At 42.7% G+C, this 17,138-nt stretch overlaps 1 protein-coding gene across 1 annotated transcript in view; it reads left to right on the forward strand.

Annotated features, from left to right (window-relative positions):
• Positions 1–957: 957 nt before the first annotated feature.
• Positions 958–17,138, forward strand: part of DGKQ (diacylglycerol kinase theta) — a 73,287-nt gene continuing 57,106 nt past the window's right edge. The window contains exons 1-2 of the mRNA XM_077921321.1: positions 958–1,502; positions 15,257–15,336. Coding sequence (XP_077777447.1) covers positions 1,160–1,502; positions 15,257–15,336 — 423 coding nt within the window. The 5' untranslated portion in view covers positions 958–1,159. The remainder of the gene's footprint in view (positions 1,503–15,256; positions 15,337–17,138) is intronic.

Here is a 17,138-nt window from a genome sequence, read left to right on the forward strand (position 1 = left end):
ATAATGTGAAGATCTAAGGATGTTAATGTTTTCCTCCCAAATTTTTTTATTAGTTTTCACAATATTATAAACAAACAGACAAACACACAAGACAAACAAACATAAACCATAGCCTTATTGAAAATTACACTTATTAACTTTGTTAAGTGACTTCCTCGCTTCTCCTTGGTTGAATTTCATTCCATGTCCTTTTAACGGTTTTCCAAATCACAGTTCTTATGAAATTTAACCTAAACGTTAACATCCTTAGGTCTGCTAACATCCTTAGGATGTTAATGTTTAAGTCAAATTTCATAAGAATTGGATTTAAAGACTATCTACAGAAATATTGTAAAATTAATGAATGTTAAAATGATGTTGGATGGAAAGTTATGTGGTTTTTAGCTATAACGCTATAAGGAGTATGAAAAAATGGGCTATTAACAGTCAAAAATTCAATGTTACATATTATTTTAAGATTAAAGAGTAGGATAAACAAAGAGGGGAAGGATTTGCTGAACTAACAAATTGAACTGGAATACAAAAAAGGAGGTCCGGGAAATAAGCAAATGAAAGAAAGTGATGGAAAGATGGAATTGTTTTTTACTTTGCATTTTTCTTTTTTCTTTTTGTAAAATTCTAATAAATATATTAAAAAAAAAACAAATTTCATAAGAATGGGGATTTGGAAAACCGTTAAGAGGACATGCAATGAAATTCAACCAAGGGGAAGCGAGGGAGTCACTTAACAATGTTAAGAAGTGTAATTTCCAATAAGGCTATGGTTTATGTTTGTTTGTCTTATGTGTTTGTTTATAATGTTGTGAAAACCAATAAAAAAAAATTGAAAAAGGAGAGGGAGGGAGAGGGACTCTCGCCCACGCCGCCCGCCCGCCAGCCCGGCATGAGGCGGTTGCGCTGCGGCCGCTGAAGCGCCGCCCTTCTGCGTCCCTCCTCTTCCTCCTCCCTCAGGCCGCCTCCTCAGCCGCCGCCGCCGCCGCTGCCGCCTCCGGCTTCCCCTGGCAGCGCGGCGGAAGTCTCGCAAGAGAGGGGCTGCCTGCCCGCCCGCCGCCACCCGTCTCCTCACGACGCGCCCCTGAGGGGGAAAGGGAGAGACGGGGACGCGCGCTCTCGAGACGGAGGACCCCCGAGCCGCGGCTTCCCTCAGAGCCGGGCGAGCATGGCAGACGGAGCTCACGCCCTGCTCGGCGGCGGCGGCGGCAGCCGGGGCTCCAGCCCCTCCGCCAGCCCCCTCCTAGGCAGAGGGGGAAAGAGCCGCTCGCTACCCACCACCACCACCACGTCGTCGTCTTCGTCGTCCTCCTCCGCCTCTTCGCTGCACCAGCAACGGCGGACGCCGCCCGCGTCGCCCAAGCAGCAGCAGCAGCCGCAGCAGCATCAACAAGCGGCGTCTCGTGGGAACGCGCCCGGGCATTGCTTCAAGAGGGTGACCCTCACCAAGCCCACCTTCTGCCACTACTGCACCGACTTCATCTGGGGGCTGGCCGGGTACCTGTGCGAAGGTAAAGGCGGGCTCGGTGGGGGGGGGGGGGAGAGAGGGAAAGCGGGAGCGCGCGTGCGCGCGCGCGTGGGAGACTCCTGCAAATCGATCGATCGATCGATCAATTAATTTGTATACCGCTCTCCAGGCGAAAATCTCAGGACGGTTCGCAGCATACAGATACCACACACACACACACACAAATACATAATAAAAAACAAGAACGCGAATCTCCTCACGACCCCTAGTGGGGGAATTACCAGTAGAAGAGATGCGGGGTTTTTTTCTTGTGTTAATTAATCAATTTGTTTATTGGTATGCCGCCCTCCACCCGAAGAATTCAGGTGGTTCATAACATATGAATACAATGTACACGCAGGCACGCACGGAATACATGATAAAAACAAGAATAATCTCCCCATGACCCGTATCGGGGAAATTATCCATAGAAGAATCATAGAATTGTTGGAAGGGACCTTAAGGGTCATCTAGGCCAACCCCCTGCAATGCAGGAATATTTTGCCTAATGTGACGCTCGAAGCCGTGACCCTGGGATTAAAAGTCTCCTGCTCTGCCGAATGAGCTGATGTGGTTATGTGTGTATGTGTGAGACCCTGGATTGATTGATTGATTGATTGATTGATCTATCTATCTATTTATCTAGTTAGCTAGTTATTTTGTATGCTGCCCTCCATCCGAAGATCTCAGGGCGTTTCACAGCATACAAATGCAACACACACACACACACACACACACACACACACAGACACACATGATACATAATAAAAGCAAGAACGTTAATCTCACAACTCCTGATGGGGGTGTTATCAGTAGGAGAAATGTGGTTTTGGGTGGGTGTATGCGTGTGTTAGGGACAGATTTCATTTTTCTTCCTATTTTGGGTGAGTGGGAGCCTGTCCTCAAGAGAAAGGTTAGGCAACAGACATACACTCTCTTTTTGCAAGGTCTCCTGTGCCTGCGAGCAGGCAGAAATGCAGCTGGTGAAGCTTTCTCAGTCACTTGATCTCCATACCAGCAGCAGATGCAAAGGACTTCCTTTTGTAGATTTGCCAACATTTCCCTTCCTGGTGGTTCTTGTTTTGTCTTAAACCAGCCTCTCAATGTGGGGTTGCCCCTCTTCCTCTGACAATGAAACTGCTAGCACATTTGCAGGGCCCGGTGTGGTTTCAGATTGGATGGGGGGGGGCTGCACGTTCAGATTCCTGCATTGCAGGGGGTGGTACTAGATGACCCTTAGACCCCCCCCCCTTCCAACTCTACGATTCTGTGATTCATCTCTGTGTTGGGAAAAGCTTTTCCTGTTGCAGCAGCAGCAAATGCAAATCACTTTCCCTTGTAAGATTGCCAAGGTGGGGCTTCTGTTACTTAAATAGTTGCCTAACAGGTTGGTATCATTCGGGTGAAGCTGTTCGTGCCATTTATGTGCCGGTAAAAACTTACTGGGTTGCCATAGATCCAGATGCCAGGGACTTTCCCTTGTAGAGGTGGCTATGTATATGTATATATTCCTGGCAAGATTTCTTTGTCTTGACACCTTGAGGTCTATCAGATGAAGCTTTCCTCATCACTTTGTTTTGCCCTGGGAAAAACCTTCCTGTTGCACCACAGCTATAAGGGAATTCCCTCTTAATAGGCTTGCCAGTACTTGCAGGTCCCGTTATCCAAGCACTCGTTATATGAAAATTCACTTATCCAAACACGAGGAATTAGTACCCAAACCTTGCTGTACACACCACTGATTCAGATATCCAAACAGGCAGACCTATGTGCAGCCGTTTCACCAGAAACCATGGTGGGAGGGAGGAAGTGGAGAGATTGGACAAATAAGAGAGCATTTTACCCTTCCTTGTTTGCCTTTTGCAAGGTTTCAGAGGGTTTCTCTGTTTTTTTCATCGTTTTGGGGCCAAAATTCTGTGGTTTGGAACGCATTAGAAATTTCCCCATAGGAATAAATGGAAATTGTCAACTTCTTGTGCAAACATTCGCCTAACAAACAATTTCCTGAGAATGCATTGTGTTTGGGTAGTGAGACCTGTGTACAGTTGTCTCCTGCCTGGCAGGTAGAAACTTAGCAGCTGAGACCTTTATCGTAGTTTCCTCTCTGTTGCCAGAAACAAACTAGTCACATCATCTCAGAGCAAGTTATTCCGTGGAAGCTGGTTGTGTTAGACTTGATTACTCAAGAAACTCTGTCACCCACAGGTAGATTAGAATGCATAGGCTAGCAAACTGGGGCAACGTTTATGGTTTTCTGTGACTGGCTGTATGCCGTCTTAGCTGCCACTGAGATTCTATAGAAGATGGAAAAGGTGGGACTTACTCTCTTTTCGAGGGGTCAGAGATGAACAGATGCTTACAAAGGGTGTAAGTGTTAAACACCTTCTGTGTGCACTTGAGTCTTTTGGGACTGGCAGGGTCTTGGTCCTTCCATGCTGATGGGCTGCTATTTGTGGGCTGAAGAGTTGTTCCTTAGTGTCCCTTGTTTTCTGCTATTTTCTGTGGTAAAACTGCCTCCTGTTCATGGCCTGCTATTCTTCCATCTTGGAGGTCGGTAGGTCAACTTACGCAAATGGTATTGGTTTCACTAAAGTAGAAGAGAGAAGGGGGAATAGGGTTGAGCCCTCCCTCTGCTGCACATGCTAGCCATGCCATGCATTTGTTGCACATGGCAAGAGGTTCTGTGCATGTACTGATGTACACTCATAGAGCTCCTTCATCTGAATGGGGATATTGGACCAGTCAGGATCACCTTTGCATGGAAAAACTCTGTGCAGATGCCAGTATGCCTGTAGAGGCCGCTTCTTACATGCATAGCAAGGGCACCCAGTGTTAGAAACTCAGATATATAAGGTAATTGTCAAATGGCACCTTAAACCTAGGTTACAGTCGCCACAATGGACTTTCTCTGTGCCTTTTTGGGCACAACTCCACTGGCCAGGGTATGACACTTCTGTTGTTTGTCTTTCTCATCTTGCCTTCCACCAGAAACCTACATTTTATAGTTGAAATAAATACTGAACAACCTGAAGGTTATTCTGAACAAAGAACTTAATTATCCTTTATTCAGAACTTGGATTATTTTCACTGTGGCATGCATTCCGTCCTGTCTAGATTATTCTTTCTTTCTGAAACATGGTTTTGACATCCTTGTTAGTTTCAGGTAAAGATCCTTTTTCTTCCATCCAGCTGTTAGAGCCTGTTCAATATGATACTTTGCTACTTGGTCTTTATTGAGGGGGGAGCCAGTTTACTGGGAGAAAGATCTCCCCAGATAATTTGTTTTTTCTCTCCATACAGTAAGGGGACCATGATAAAAAGGGGAAGTATCAGCTGGCTTTGAGATTTGCTGCTCTTACCTACCTTGTATCCTGAGTGTAAAGCAAGTTATTGGACGCGTTGATCCTATTTGAAGTTTTATGCTATGCATAATTTCTGAGTCTGCAGGGCTGTTTCCTTCCCTTTCCTTTAGAGGAAGCAGCCGTTGTCCCTGTTTGTTCTTGATGCATTAGGGTCTAAACATCTTGACACGCCACACTGATCTGTTCTAACTTGCTAAGATGCAGACATCATAAGATGGCCTTGAGCACAAAGGTCGCATACAGAAGGGTGACATACGTTATTTAAAGATTTAGAGTGGCACTATGATTAAGCATTGCTCATATCCATATTACATAAAAAAGAGGGTGTGAGCTAGGTATGGAACCCAGGGAATGAGTCATATACGATATAGCTTGGTATAATTGAGCAATGCAGTAGTGTGTGTGTATTTATGCACCAGCCAGGAGTTCTTTTTTATCAACTAATTTGGAAGAAGTTTAAACCAAGAACACTGAAGTGCCTATCTTGAGTGTGAGAAGAGAGAGAATCTTATGCGAACTCACTTACAGAAGATTACACAAAAATGTTTATCATAACAAAGGAAAGTCTTGATGTAAAGGTGATACGTTATTGCTTGCCTTAATCATTACTTCAATGCAAAACTGTAATATACTTATCATGAACATGTTCAGTAGATCTTTCCTTCCTTGTTTTCTAGTCCCTTCTTTAGCTGATAAACATTGAAATATTGGCCCACAGATTAAGGACACGGGTGGCGCTGTGGTCTAAACCTCTGAGCCTAGGGCTTGCCGATCAAAAGGTCGGTGGTTTGAATCCCCGCGACTGGGTGAGCTCCCGTTGTTCGGTCCCTGCTCCTTCCAACCTAGCAGTTTGAAAGCACGTCAAAGTGCAAGTAGATAAATAGGTACCACTCTGGCAGGAAGGTAAATGGCATTTCCGTGCGCTGCTCTGATTTACCAGAAGCAGGTTAGTCATGTTGGTCACATGACCTGGAAGCTGTACGCCAGCTCCCTCAGCCAATAAAGTGAGATGAGCGCCGCAACCCCAGGGTCGTCCGCGACTGGACCTAATGGTCAGGGGTCCCTTTACCTTTTTACTAATATTAGTCTCTCTTGTAAAGAACGTCATACTTCTCATGGCCTTTACACAGCTTTTTTCCTTTCATCCCTGGTCCCATTTTAGTCAATAATCCAATTTCTGTCTCTTTCATAAGACTATACTTCTTTCCTTCCTACACACCTTGATAAATTACATTCATTATGAATGGTCCTTGGCTAGAGGAAAAGTCATCATAAAATGTCTGCTCAGTGTGGTTATGCTCTGAATGTTTTAAACAATGGATATAAAGTGTTTGAGGTGAACATTTGCAGTTAAGAAATAGCAATTTTGCCTGCATAATTGCACCTTTGAGTTCATTTATTTAGCTGTGTAGAATTTTTGACTCAGAGCAAATTAAAACAAAATTTAGGCATACAATTTGTTTTAAAGTACTTTGAAAATGTTCAGAAATGCTTTTTCAGGACTGCTACTGAAATGGGCTACATTTTAACCTAATTTTAATCTTTTTTACATCTCTGAAAACTTTATCCAGAAGTTAGAAAAAATAAACAAGATTAATTACTATTTCTCATTAAAAAGAGTTCTGAAGCAAATGGCAATACAAACAGCTCAGCCTACTTGGTTGGACTTGTATGCTTCCATCTCTAACTCTGTGCCATCAATTTTCTTCAGTATTTACAATGACTCACCATTAGATCTGGTCATATATAATGTTTTTCATCTAGCCATGGCTAGGAGATATGGAGCATGACTTGGGCTCATGTGCTGCACCCCCACCCCCATGTACCATAAATACTCCCTTGCTCTTCATTGTTGGTTTTAACTATGAGGTATTGTTAATCAGTGGATTCCATCTTAACCTGGGCATACAAACTCATTTAAAACTGGTAAAAAGGGGAATATCTGATTGGAAATGATACAGACATAACATTGTAGTATACAGTGGTACCTCGGGTTACAGGCGCTTCAGGTTACAGACTCTGCTAACCTGGAAGTAGTACCTCGGGTTAAGAACTTTGCTTCAGGATGAGAACAGAAATCACACGGCGGCGGCGGGAGGCCCCATTAGCTAAAGTGGTACCTCAGGTTAAGAACAGTTTCAGGTTAAGAACGGACCTCCAGAACGAATTAAGTTCTTAACTTGACGTACCACCGGGTTACGTTTTTAACCCGATGTTAAAACACATTGTGGATGGGATGGGTAAAATTCATGTGAGGCAGTGGATTTGCTATAAGCATTATATATATTTTTTTGTTTCCTGGGGTTGATGGGAGTTGTAGTACAACATCTGGGGACCTAAGGTTGAAGAACACTGATGTGGGTGAAATAACAAGGGAGTTAGAGGGAACGTGTAACCCCACAGCACCCTCCATATCGCAAAAGTAGACATCAACTATATTCAGATAATCCATTAAAGTTTGGTTTGGTGAATCAGAAACAAGTACGATAGTGAAGAATCTTGGGCTCATGTGCCCTGATTTTCCTGCACATGACAGGAGAGTAGCAGTTTGCCACTGTGTCTAAATCATTTGAAAAATAAGACTTTAGAGCTGTCTTGCCCCAAAATGGCACCTAGATATTTCATTTTGGTGACTGTAACCTTGGTTTAAGATGCCATTTGGCAACTAGCTTATATATCTGAGTTTCTAACACTGATAGATTAGTTTTCTTTTTGCCTTGGATCCCTCCACCTTTTGAAATTGCTCTGTACAAATTAATTTCCCCAGCATGTCCCCCCATTTATTTTAGTTACGCTTGAATCCATTGTTGCTTGAACCTGCCATAGACCTTCTCTGCTGCTCACTTAACTAGAGTCTGACCTTCCTCACTGATTCGTTGAAAGTTGATTCACTTAACTAGCAGTAAGGAAAGTGATGATTCAACCATGAACTCATAAGCGATATTCAATGTGATAATCGAGAATTTTGACACCTTTGTGAAAATGCTGCTAAAATTCCTGTGCTGTTAGATAGTTAGGTTCAAGCATAATCCCATTATTTATCACACATACAATATTTGTGAAGAGTGCCCAGTTCTCTCTTGATCTGGTCCTCATCCCTGAGTTCTGAGTTCAAAGGCTGCTTGTTGAAAAGAGGACTGCAATTCCAGGAAATGATCTTATTACTTTCTCTTGATTACCAAAACTGATCAACTGTATGTTTTTGGGAGCTTCATGCCAAAGGATTTCTTAAGGAGAGCCGACAGTTTCTGTAGGAACCAGAAAAGGAAATTTGAGAGAAGTCTAGGGCCAGTAACATGCAAAAGTTTTCAATTTGGATATAGGTCCTATGATCACTGTTTAATAAATTTTATCACTTAAGGCAGAGATTTTCAACCAGTGTGCCGTGGCACCCTGGGGTGCCTTGAATGATGGTCAAGGATGCTGCAGGCAACACTGGCCACTGTCCCTCTTTCCTTCCCTCCCTCCTCTTATGCCCTCTTGCGTCTCTACCTCTACCTCTACCTGGCGCAGCTGTTTATTGCAGCCGCCCTGGCTATGAGCCTCACAGGTGAATGATGCCTCTGGGAGACACCTCTCTTTGGGGCAGGGTGGGGGAGCTCAGAGACCAGGGGAGGCAGCAGCAGTTGCCCGGAGGACTCCCAAGGAGAGGGGAGAGGAGAGGAAGCTGAGGGTGTTCGAAAAAGGTTGAGAGGCTGCCAGCTCTGCAGGCAATGGGTGACATAACTGGGCTCCTGAGCCCCACAGGGGTACCACAGAAAGAATGTCGTCAGTCAAGGGAGCCGTGGACTCACAAAGGTTGAAAACCTCTGACTTAAGGTATCCAGCGAGAGTTTTTATATACAGTGGTACCTCGGGTTACATACGCTTCAGGTTACAGACTCCACTCACCCAGAAATAGTGCTTCAGGTTAAGAACTTTGCTTCAGAATGAGAACAGAAATCGTGCTCCGGCGGCGCAGGGGCAGCAGGAGGCCCCATTAGCTAAAGTGGTGCTTCAGGTTAAGAACAGTTTCAGGTTAAGAACGGACCTGCGGAACGAATTAAGTACTTAACCTGAGGTACCACTGTACTTCATGTAATGCTTCTGTTTCAATACCATGACTTGCTTTGTGAGGCAAACATGGTTATAAAGGCCTTAATTTTCTAGGGAGATCTCCCCCTGCCCCACAATGCTGGCAGTTTTTTCGGGGAAAAAGAGCAAAACTTGTAGATTTTTTAAAAGTTAGCAGTCATCTGAGTGCATTTTCTGGAAACCTAAGTAAATTTCGGGTTGTGGCAATCCCATTGGCAAATAATAACCCAGACTGAAGTTGAAGAGGGAAATGAGATCACTTAAACGTCTTTGGCTGTAACTTCTTTCTTCATTCAATTGCAGCACTGCCACAGTGAGTAACATTTCTGCTTCAATTAGTCAGCTGTTTCAAGGCTCCTGGATATTGGACTATTAGGTTTCCCTCCATACATGCATAAGCCTGAGGATCTGGTGTTAGTTCCACTGTGCTAGAATTGTATTTGATTTTCTTGGCCATTGTGGTTCAGATTCTGCACAGCTTGTTTTATCTTTTCCACAGTTTTGACTCCATTTCTAACTGGGGTTTCCTGGTGAAAAGTATGGACCTCCCCCATATACCACAGGTCCTCTAGCAGGTATCAACAGTGGCCTATAACTGCTAAGCAATATACCAGGGCACAGTTATGCATCACTAAATTGACAGGGGCAGTACAGTTCCTGCCCATGGGCCAAATCCATCCAAATGGGAAGATGGACTACACTCAGTGCTCAGGGTGAAGCCTGCTTGTGCCATTAAATCTTGTAGCAGTTGTTACTTTCCACACAGGCTAAGTCTTCCCCTCCCCGGAAGCATACACCCAATGCTGATTGATTGAACATTAGGTTAGAAATAGCTATTTTTACTTCTGGTTTTCTAAGAAACACAGCTATAAAAGGTCTTTGCCACACAGTCAACCCACAATTTAGAAGTCAATAGTGAGCTTTGTTTTGATGTCTATATGTCCCTATGGCAAATTAGATAGGCAGTTTCTGTGCATATTTCTGTCAAGCTTTACCTGGTGTATTTACCAAGCTTTATTGTGTATTTTTGAGATGTACTTTTCCATTTAGCAGCTAATTTTTACCTAATAGTGAATACAGTCATACCTCATGTTACGTTTGCTTCAGGTTGCGCGTTTTCAGGTTGCGTCCTGCGGCGACCTGGAAGTACCAGAAAGGGTTACTTCTGGGTTTCACTGCTCACGTATGCGCAGACGCACAAAATGACGTCACGCACATGGGCAGAAACGGCGAATCGCAGCACGCGCAGATGCGGGTTGCGTTCTGCTCATGTTGCGAATGGACCTCTGGAACGGATCCCGTTCACAACCAGAGGTACCACTGTATGGGGTTGGTGGCCTAATCTTGGAAACAGTTGTTCAACCATTGCCACACTGTGCAGTGTTGTCTTCTTCTTCACTACCCAGTCTTGTTTTTTTAAAACATATTTTTATTAAAGATTTCTTGGCTTACAAAAGTATGTGCAGTGTCTCTTTTTTCAAGTTTCATTTTCTACAGATCAGTTTCATTTGTTGAGACATTAGTGTTACATTAGGAAGAAAAGGGGGGAAGAGGTGGGGGCATGGTGAGTGTGGGTGGGGTCGGGTGGCAATGCTTCTATTTTACTTAATGTATGTGTGGGGTTTTGTGTCAGCGTCACTTGTGCAGGTTCTCTTTACTATTCGCTTGTGTTCCTTTGGTGGTGAGGGAGGTTGGGGTTGGCCTAGGGTGTGGTTGTGTGTTTGTGATTGGCTGTGGTAAACTTTGTTTTCATGTGTGAGTGGGGTGTGTGTGTGTTTTTGTATCAGGTTAGCCATATTGATTCGTATGCTGTTGGTGGATTCTTGTCGTTGTCTTGTTGGGCTGTGTATGTGATATAGGGGAGCCTTACTGGTACGAAGGCGTCTTCTTCTATTTGCCCCCGTGTCAGTTTGAGTTTATTGGTTAGCTTTTCTAATAAAGCTGTTTACCAGACTATTTGATACCACTGATCCATGCTTACTCCTGACAGGTCTCTCCAGTGTCTGGCTATGATATTTCTGGCTGCTGAGAGTAGGTGGGTTATGAGCTCCTTATGATGTGAGTGGGCATTATTATCTTGGAAGATGTTTAGTAGGGCCACTTCTGGGATGACTTCTAATACTTGCTTAGTTATTTTGCATATTTCTTGTATGATTGTTGTCCAGAATAGTTGGATTTTGGGGCATTCCCGCCACATGTGGAGGTATGTGCCTGTGGAGGTGCATCCTCTCCAGCATTTTGGTGAGGTTCCTGGGCGTATTTGCGCTCGTTTCCTTGGTGTTAGGTACCATCTGTAAGTGAGTTTCAGAGTGAGTTCTTTCCTTTTCGCTGATACGGATTTAAAGGGAGGTTTAGACCACATTCTGGTCCACTGAGTGGGGTTAATCTCATAGCCTATGTCGTTCTCCCATTGTTCTTTGATTACGTCTAGGAGCTTTGTGGGATTTTGGAGTAGTATTTTGTATATTGCAGATAACATCCCCTTGCCGTGTCCCGTTGTTGTTAGGAGGAGGTTTTCGAACGTTGTCCGGGGCCTAGTTGCTGCTGATTTTACTCCTGAATCCTACCTAGTCTTGTTGTGTTTCCAAGTAGTCCAGCCATTGTTCCTCTGTCTTACCATTCTGAGCACAGTGTCATGCTGTTGTCTCTTCCAGCCTTTAGCAGCTACTTGCCTGTTGGAGCCCATGAATGTCCCTCATAGGGATGTGTAGGCTGCCAACTGCTTGGGGGCAGTTGCTACTTATCCCAGGGGAATTGCCGAGTGCCACATTCTAGGGCTCCCCTCCCTCCTTGTGTGGGTTTTATTTAATACTACAAGCACTGAATATATTATCTCAACCCAGGATGCATGTCTCACCTGGGATGAAGTGCACACGCACACACACACATGGTTAGGTTCATAATTAATCACAGACTGGTTTTGCCTATCTTGATAACCTTGATAACTAACTCAAGTTCAATGATAAGGTTTTCTGAGCCGCTTGTTCCTGTCTAAGAAGCAGTTTGGGTTTACCGGATACTCTTTTCTCACATGCACTTAATCTAAAAAACTGGAACAAAGTATTCAGTTCTGGAAGTTTGCCTGTAGAAGCAATTTCATCCTTGATTCAAAAGACAGAAGAGGTTTGATAACAAGTGGAGCAGGATACATCAATTACTTGTAACCAGACCGAGAGAATCAATATCTTGCAACTAATGGAAGGCACGACCTTTTATGATGTGGAACTTGGAAGTCTTGAAGGAAAAAAACCAAAACATTTCAACTGCCTATCCATCCGGAAGCCGAATTTATTTCCAGGACTACTACTAAATTATTTCAAAACCTTTCATAACAAGAAAACCCACCAGCCATACATGATGATACATCGGGTTTGAGAAACTGACTAATTTGGGGCCGTTTGCTTGAGTCTGCAATAGCTCAACAGTTCTACAATTTGTACAGTTTTCTATCTTATATGTAAAAGGAGCAGTTGATTGACAGGAAGGAAAGGTAGGTATTAGCTTCCCTTTCCAATGGCTGAATCTCAGTATGGAATTTTCTGTTGAGCAAGTTCATTAGCTGCCTGGGGTTTCTCTGGGAAATTAGGCATGGTAGAAATGGCGTTAAATTAGATTAAATTCTGAACTCTTCCTTATAATATGCTTTTTTGGGGAAACCCCTGTTAGGTTATTATGGGTATTAGACCCCTACCATTATTTACTGTGAGCCCAGTATTTTACCTATGCATCTCTTGTGTTTTCTTCTCCAGGGCTTCCTAATAATTCAATGAGGAATTTAAATTGCATTGTGAGGGTGCAACGTTCTGCAGTAGCTTTTGTCTTTGAGACTATAGTTTTGGAATGTCATACCAACGTGTCCCCCCCCCCCATTAAACTGAACTAATTTTGAAATTTATTATAATTTTTGTTTATAGCTAGGATAATAACAGTTTTACGCTGTTTAAAAAAATGGTAGAGGGTTTTTAAAAAGTTTAAGGACTTTTTTCTATTTCTTTTGCTTATGAAAGAAAAGAATTGCTGAGATGTATCATTTTTCAGTAGGGACGCGGGTGGCGCTGTGGGTTAAAGCCTCAGCGCCTAGGACTTGCCGATCGAAAGGTCGGCAGTTCGAATCCCCGCAGCGGGGTGCGCTCCCGTCGTTCGGTCCCAGCGCCTGCCAACCTAGCAGTTTGAAAGCACCTTCGGGTGCAAGTAGATAAATAGGGACCGCTTACCAGCGGGAAGGTAAACGGCGTTCCGTGTGCTGCGCTGGCTCGCCAGATGCAGCTTGTCACGCTGGCCACGTGACCCGGAAGTGTCTGCGGACAGCGCTGGCTCCCGGCCTCTTGAGTGAGATGAGCGCACAACCCTAGAGTCTGGCAAGACTGGCCTGTACGGGCAGGGGTACCTTTACCTTTATCATTTTTCTATATGTGAGATGTTTTGCCTCCTCAATTGTCAGCCACTGAATAACAGGCCCTGTCCATAGAAGTTGTTGAAGATATGAACACCTTTAGCAGGGCCTTGGCTAATAATGATCGCACTAAAGAGGAAGTTGTTTCAAAAAATATTTTGTATGGTATTGCAAAGCAAATATATCACCTTGATGTCATACCATATTTACCAACATGTTTCCTAGAAAGGATATGTTTATTTCATAATTCAGACAAAAATACTCTTTTCCATTAAATATTTACAGAATCGCTTTTTGAAAGCATGTTGTGAAATAGACAGATATTGGCCACAAAACTTTTATTGTGTAGGAAATTATTATTGTCAAGTAATAGCCCTTGTTATGAAGTTAAATTTAATATAAACTGGTATAGCACAGAAATGAGCAAAAACAAGTTTTAAACTCTCACTTTCCCAGTTTCTCGTATAACAGTCCAGGGAGCTCAAATTGTCATCAACTATATAGCACTTAATAGGATCCACTCTTTGCATATTAATTTAGGTTCTGATTGAGAACTCTAATCAGCATGACTTAAAACAGCTATGATAGATAAAGCAATGACTTAGATGATTCAGCCTAAACCCTACAAAAAATAAAGGCTTCTGCTTCTGCTTCCAGTAGCTGATAGCTTCAAGGTCATCTGTGCTCAGCTGCAGCATCCGCTGAAGAGGACAATGGAAAGAAATAGAAGCAATTACCCTTCAAACAAAATGAGTAGCACATGATCAAAAGATGGCAAATCCCACAGAGCCCTTTTAAAATGGCAGCTAAATTTTTAGCATCTGAAGAGCAGCCATTGTCTCCTTGAAAACTGGCGCTGCCTGTCAAAGTGTGTGAGTAAGGTTGAAAGCCTAAGCATACTCATGAGGAAGTCAAGTCTTAATGAGTTCAGTTGGACTTGAGTAAACATGTTTGGAATTACAAGAGAACATAGAAAATGTGGAATTGCCTTGCCAGTGACGCCACATAGGAAGATGTCAAAGCGAATAAGAAATGGGTTCAACTACTGTATGTTGATCACAAGATTTACATGTGACAATAGATGTGACAGGATGTAGAATTCAAGCACTGATAGAGCATAATGACAAGGTGTGACTAAGGATGTCCTTTTTCCACAGCTGCCATGTGCTGGGTTGATGTTTTTATTGAGCTATCTGCTAAAACCCCAATAAGTCTTTCCTAGCTAGTCCAGACATCAGCCTGCATGCAACAACAGGATTTTTTGCCCTTATGTGCCTCTTTTTACACTTGCTTTCATTGACCTGCCTTTGCTATTTAGTTGTCTAGTCACCCAATCTGGAGAAACTGATTTGGAGCTCTTTGCAGTTTGCTTGGAATTTCTGAATAATTTATATAGCAGAATTCAGTGCTTCAGACAGCTTTAGATACTTTATCTCTGCATGGTAGGCTATTATTGTTCCCATCTTTCAGATGGGAAAAGGTAGGCTGTAGCTGTGAAAAATGCAAATTCCATGCTGCAGATGATTAAGAAATGAATTGAAAATAAAACTTCAGAAAGCATAGTACCCTTACAGAATCTGAAAAAAGGAGAGTTTAGTTCTGGAAAAGAGGTAGAAGAGCATAACCAAAATAATCAGGGGCCTGGGACTATGAGGAAATTCTACAACATTTGGGTTTGTTTGTTTTTTGGCAAATATGGAGGGACACGGCAGGTTTATAAAAAAATATATGGTGGTATAGAGAAAAGGGATAGGAAGAAGTTTCTCTCATGATACTAGAAGTCATTAAAGAAACTAACAGTAGTTTCAGGACAGAAAAAAGCAAAGACTCCTTTACACAATACAACATTGAATCCGGGATTAATGGTGTAATTGGATTTTTAATGGTTTTTTTAATGACCAATTAACACACATCCTTTCTTTTCTACAGTTTGCAATTTTATGTCTCATGAGAAGTGCCTGAAGCATGTGAAGATGCCATGCTCTTGTGTCGCTCCAAGTCTTGTAAGGGTAAGTTGCCCAAAATGTCTACTTCTCCTGCTTAACTCTTGAGTTTCTTTCTCCTTCCCTTTCGCCTGCCTTTATGCTGAAAACCATTTGATGTGATATGCTTTTTGGTGTGCCATGAAATGTTTCTGTAGGAGAAATACAAGTGAACAAAATAACAAATTGTCCCTAAACAAAGGTGTAGGTTAACATTTCAGTATGCTAATTCTGTTAACAACTAGAAGAGGTAATGAAATGCCTAGCAGTATTTATTCTGTCCCAAAGATCTGGAAAATTTGTAGCATTAAAATACCAATTAGCAGAACTGAAATAAGGCAATATAATACATTGTGTGACAACATGTGGTCAATCTAGTGCAAGGATAATAAATGGAAACTCCTATCTTGCAAGAGTTTGGGACATTTTAAAATAGATCTTCAAAACTGTATTCAGTATTTCAGTCTGGCCTGAACTTTTCCCTGTTACTTTCGAAAATAAGAATTATTGCTACTATTGTTTACTGGAACACAAACTGGAGATATCTGAAGCCTTTAGTTCTGTTCATAGAAATATAATCAAAGCAAATGCAATTATGATAGTATCTACATGTAGGTGGCTGAATAGGGTGCAGATGGAATTGTACAACTTGTGAAGAACAGTTCTTTTTAGTTTAGAGATTTTATAATATCTTCTAGACCAGGGGTAGCCAACTCTCAAGAGACTGCGATCTACTTTCAGAATTAAAAACTGGCAGTGATCTACCCCCTTTTTGGTGTTCAGCTCAAAGTTGTTCAGCTTTTTTTAGGGAGGAGGAAAGACCCGTTTTTTTTGGGGGGGGGTTCAGCTCACAGTTGAGCTTTTTTGGGAGGAGTTCCATTTTTGGGGGGGGGGTTAAAGGCAAGGGACAAAGGGGTAAAATCACTCACAAGAAGATCGCTATGGATCAAAACAGCAACACAGAGAAAGCTCCATCTTCCCTTCCAGAGATCATACAACAATGGAAGGTGGGGCAAGGGGGTGGGGCAGGAGTCAGTTTTAGTGATGCTAAGGAAAGGGAGTCTGAGATTGGTCGCAATCTACCAAAACCTCATGGGGATCTACCACTAGATCGCGATCGACCTGTTGGACATCCCTGTTCTAGACATATGAAGGTCTTCGTGATCATTGGCCATGCAAAAGACCAGGTGTTCAGAGCCTTTAATAGCTCCTACCACCCCTTTTGAAAATACCCTAGAATCAAGTGGACCCTGATTTCCTGATATGCATATATACCTTTCAAGGTGAATACATGTCTACATTCTGGACCACAATGAAAAGGAGAAGGAACAGACATTTTCTTATTGGATATTACTTTGACAACAGCTCCTCCAGGCAGAGGGGTGGGAAAAGGAGAGGATGTGGAATTGCATGTTTCTGCGTTCCGTCTGTATGCAAATAGCTGCACCTTTAAGTTTAGATTTAGTATGTCATCCATAATATTGGTTCAAAGTCATGGCCAACGATGATTTCATTTTTTATTATGTCAGTTTCATTATGATTCTTGTTGATTTTGAAAAAGTTGAGGTCAGGAGAATACCCTTGAATTTATGTTGCCTCTGTAGCATGATACTTACTTTTTAAGCTTAAAACTATAGCAAGCATAAGTGACATGGTTGCAGTGGAGTTTTCTTCATTTGCTACTGCAGAGAATGCTTTTTTTATTTCTGTGCTTTGTCCTCAGAAGCCTTTTCCTTCAAGCTAACATAAGCAACCCCCTCTTGCGTGTGACTTTTAAGTCTTCAGCATTAAAAGGTGTCATGAAATGTTCAACTGCTTCTGTTAATTAC

The sequence above is a fragment of the Podarcis muralis genome, chromosome 17, assembly GCF_964188315.1.
Source record: "Podarcis muralis chromosome 17, rPodMur119.hap1.1, whole genome shotgun sequence".
NCBI classification, from domain to species: domain Eukaryota; kingdom Metazoa; phylum Chordata; class Lepidosauria; order Squamata; family Lacertidae; genus Podarcis; species Podarcis muralis.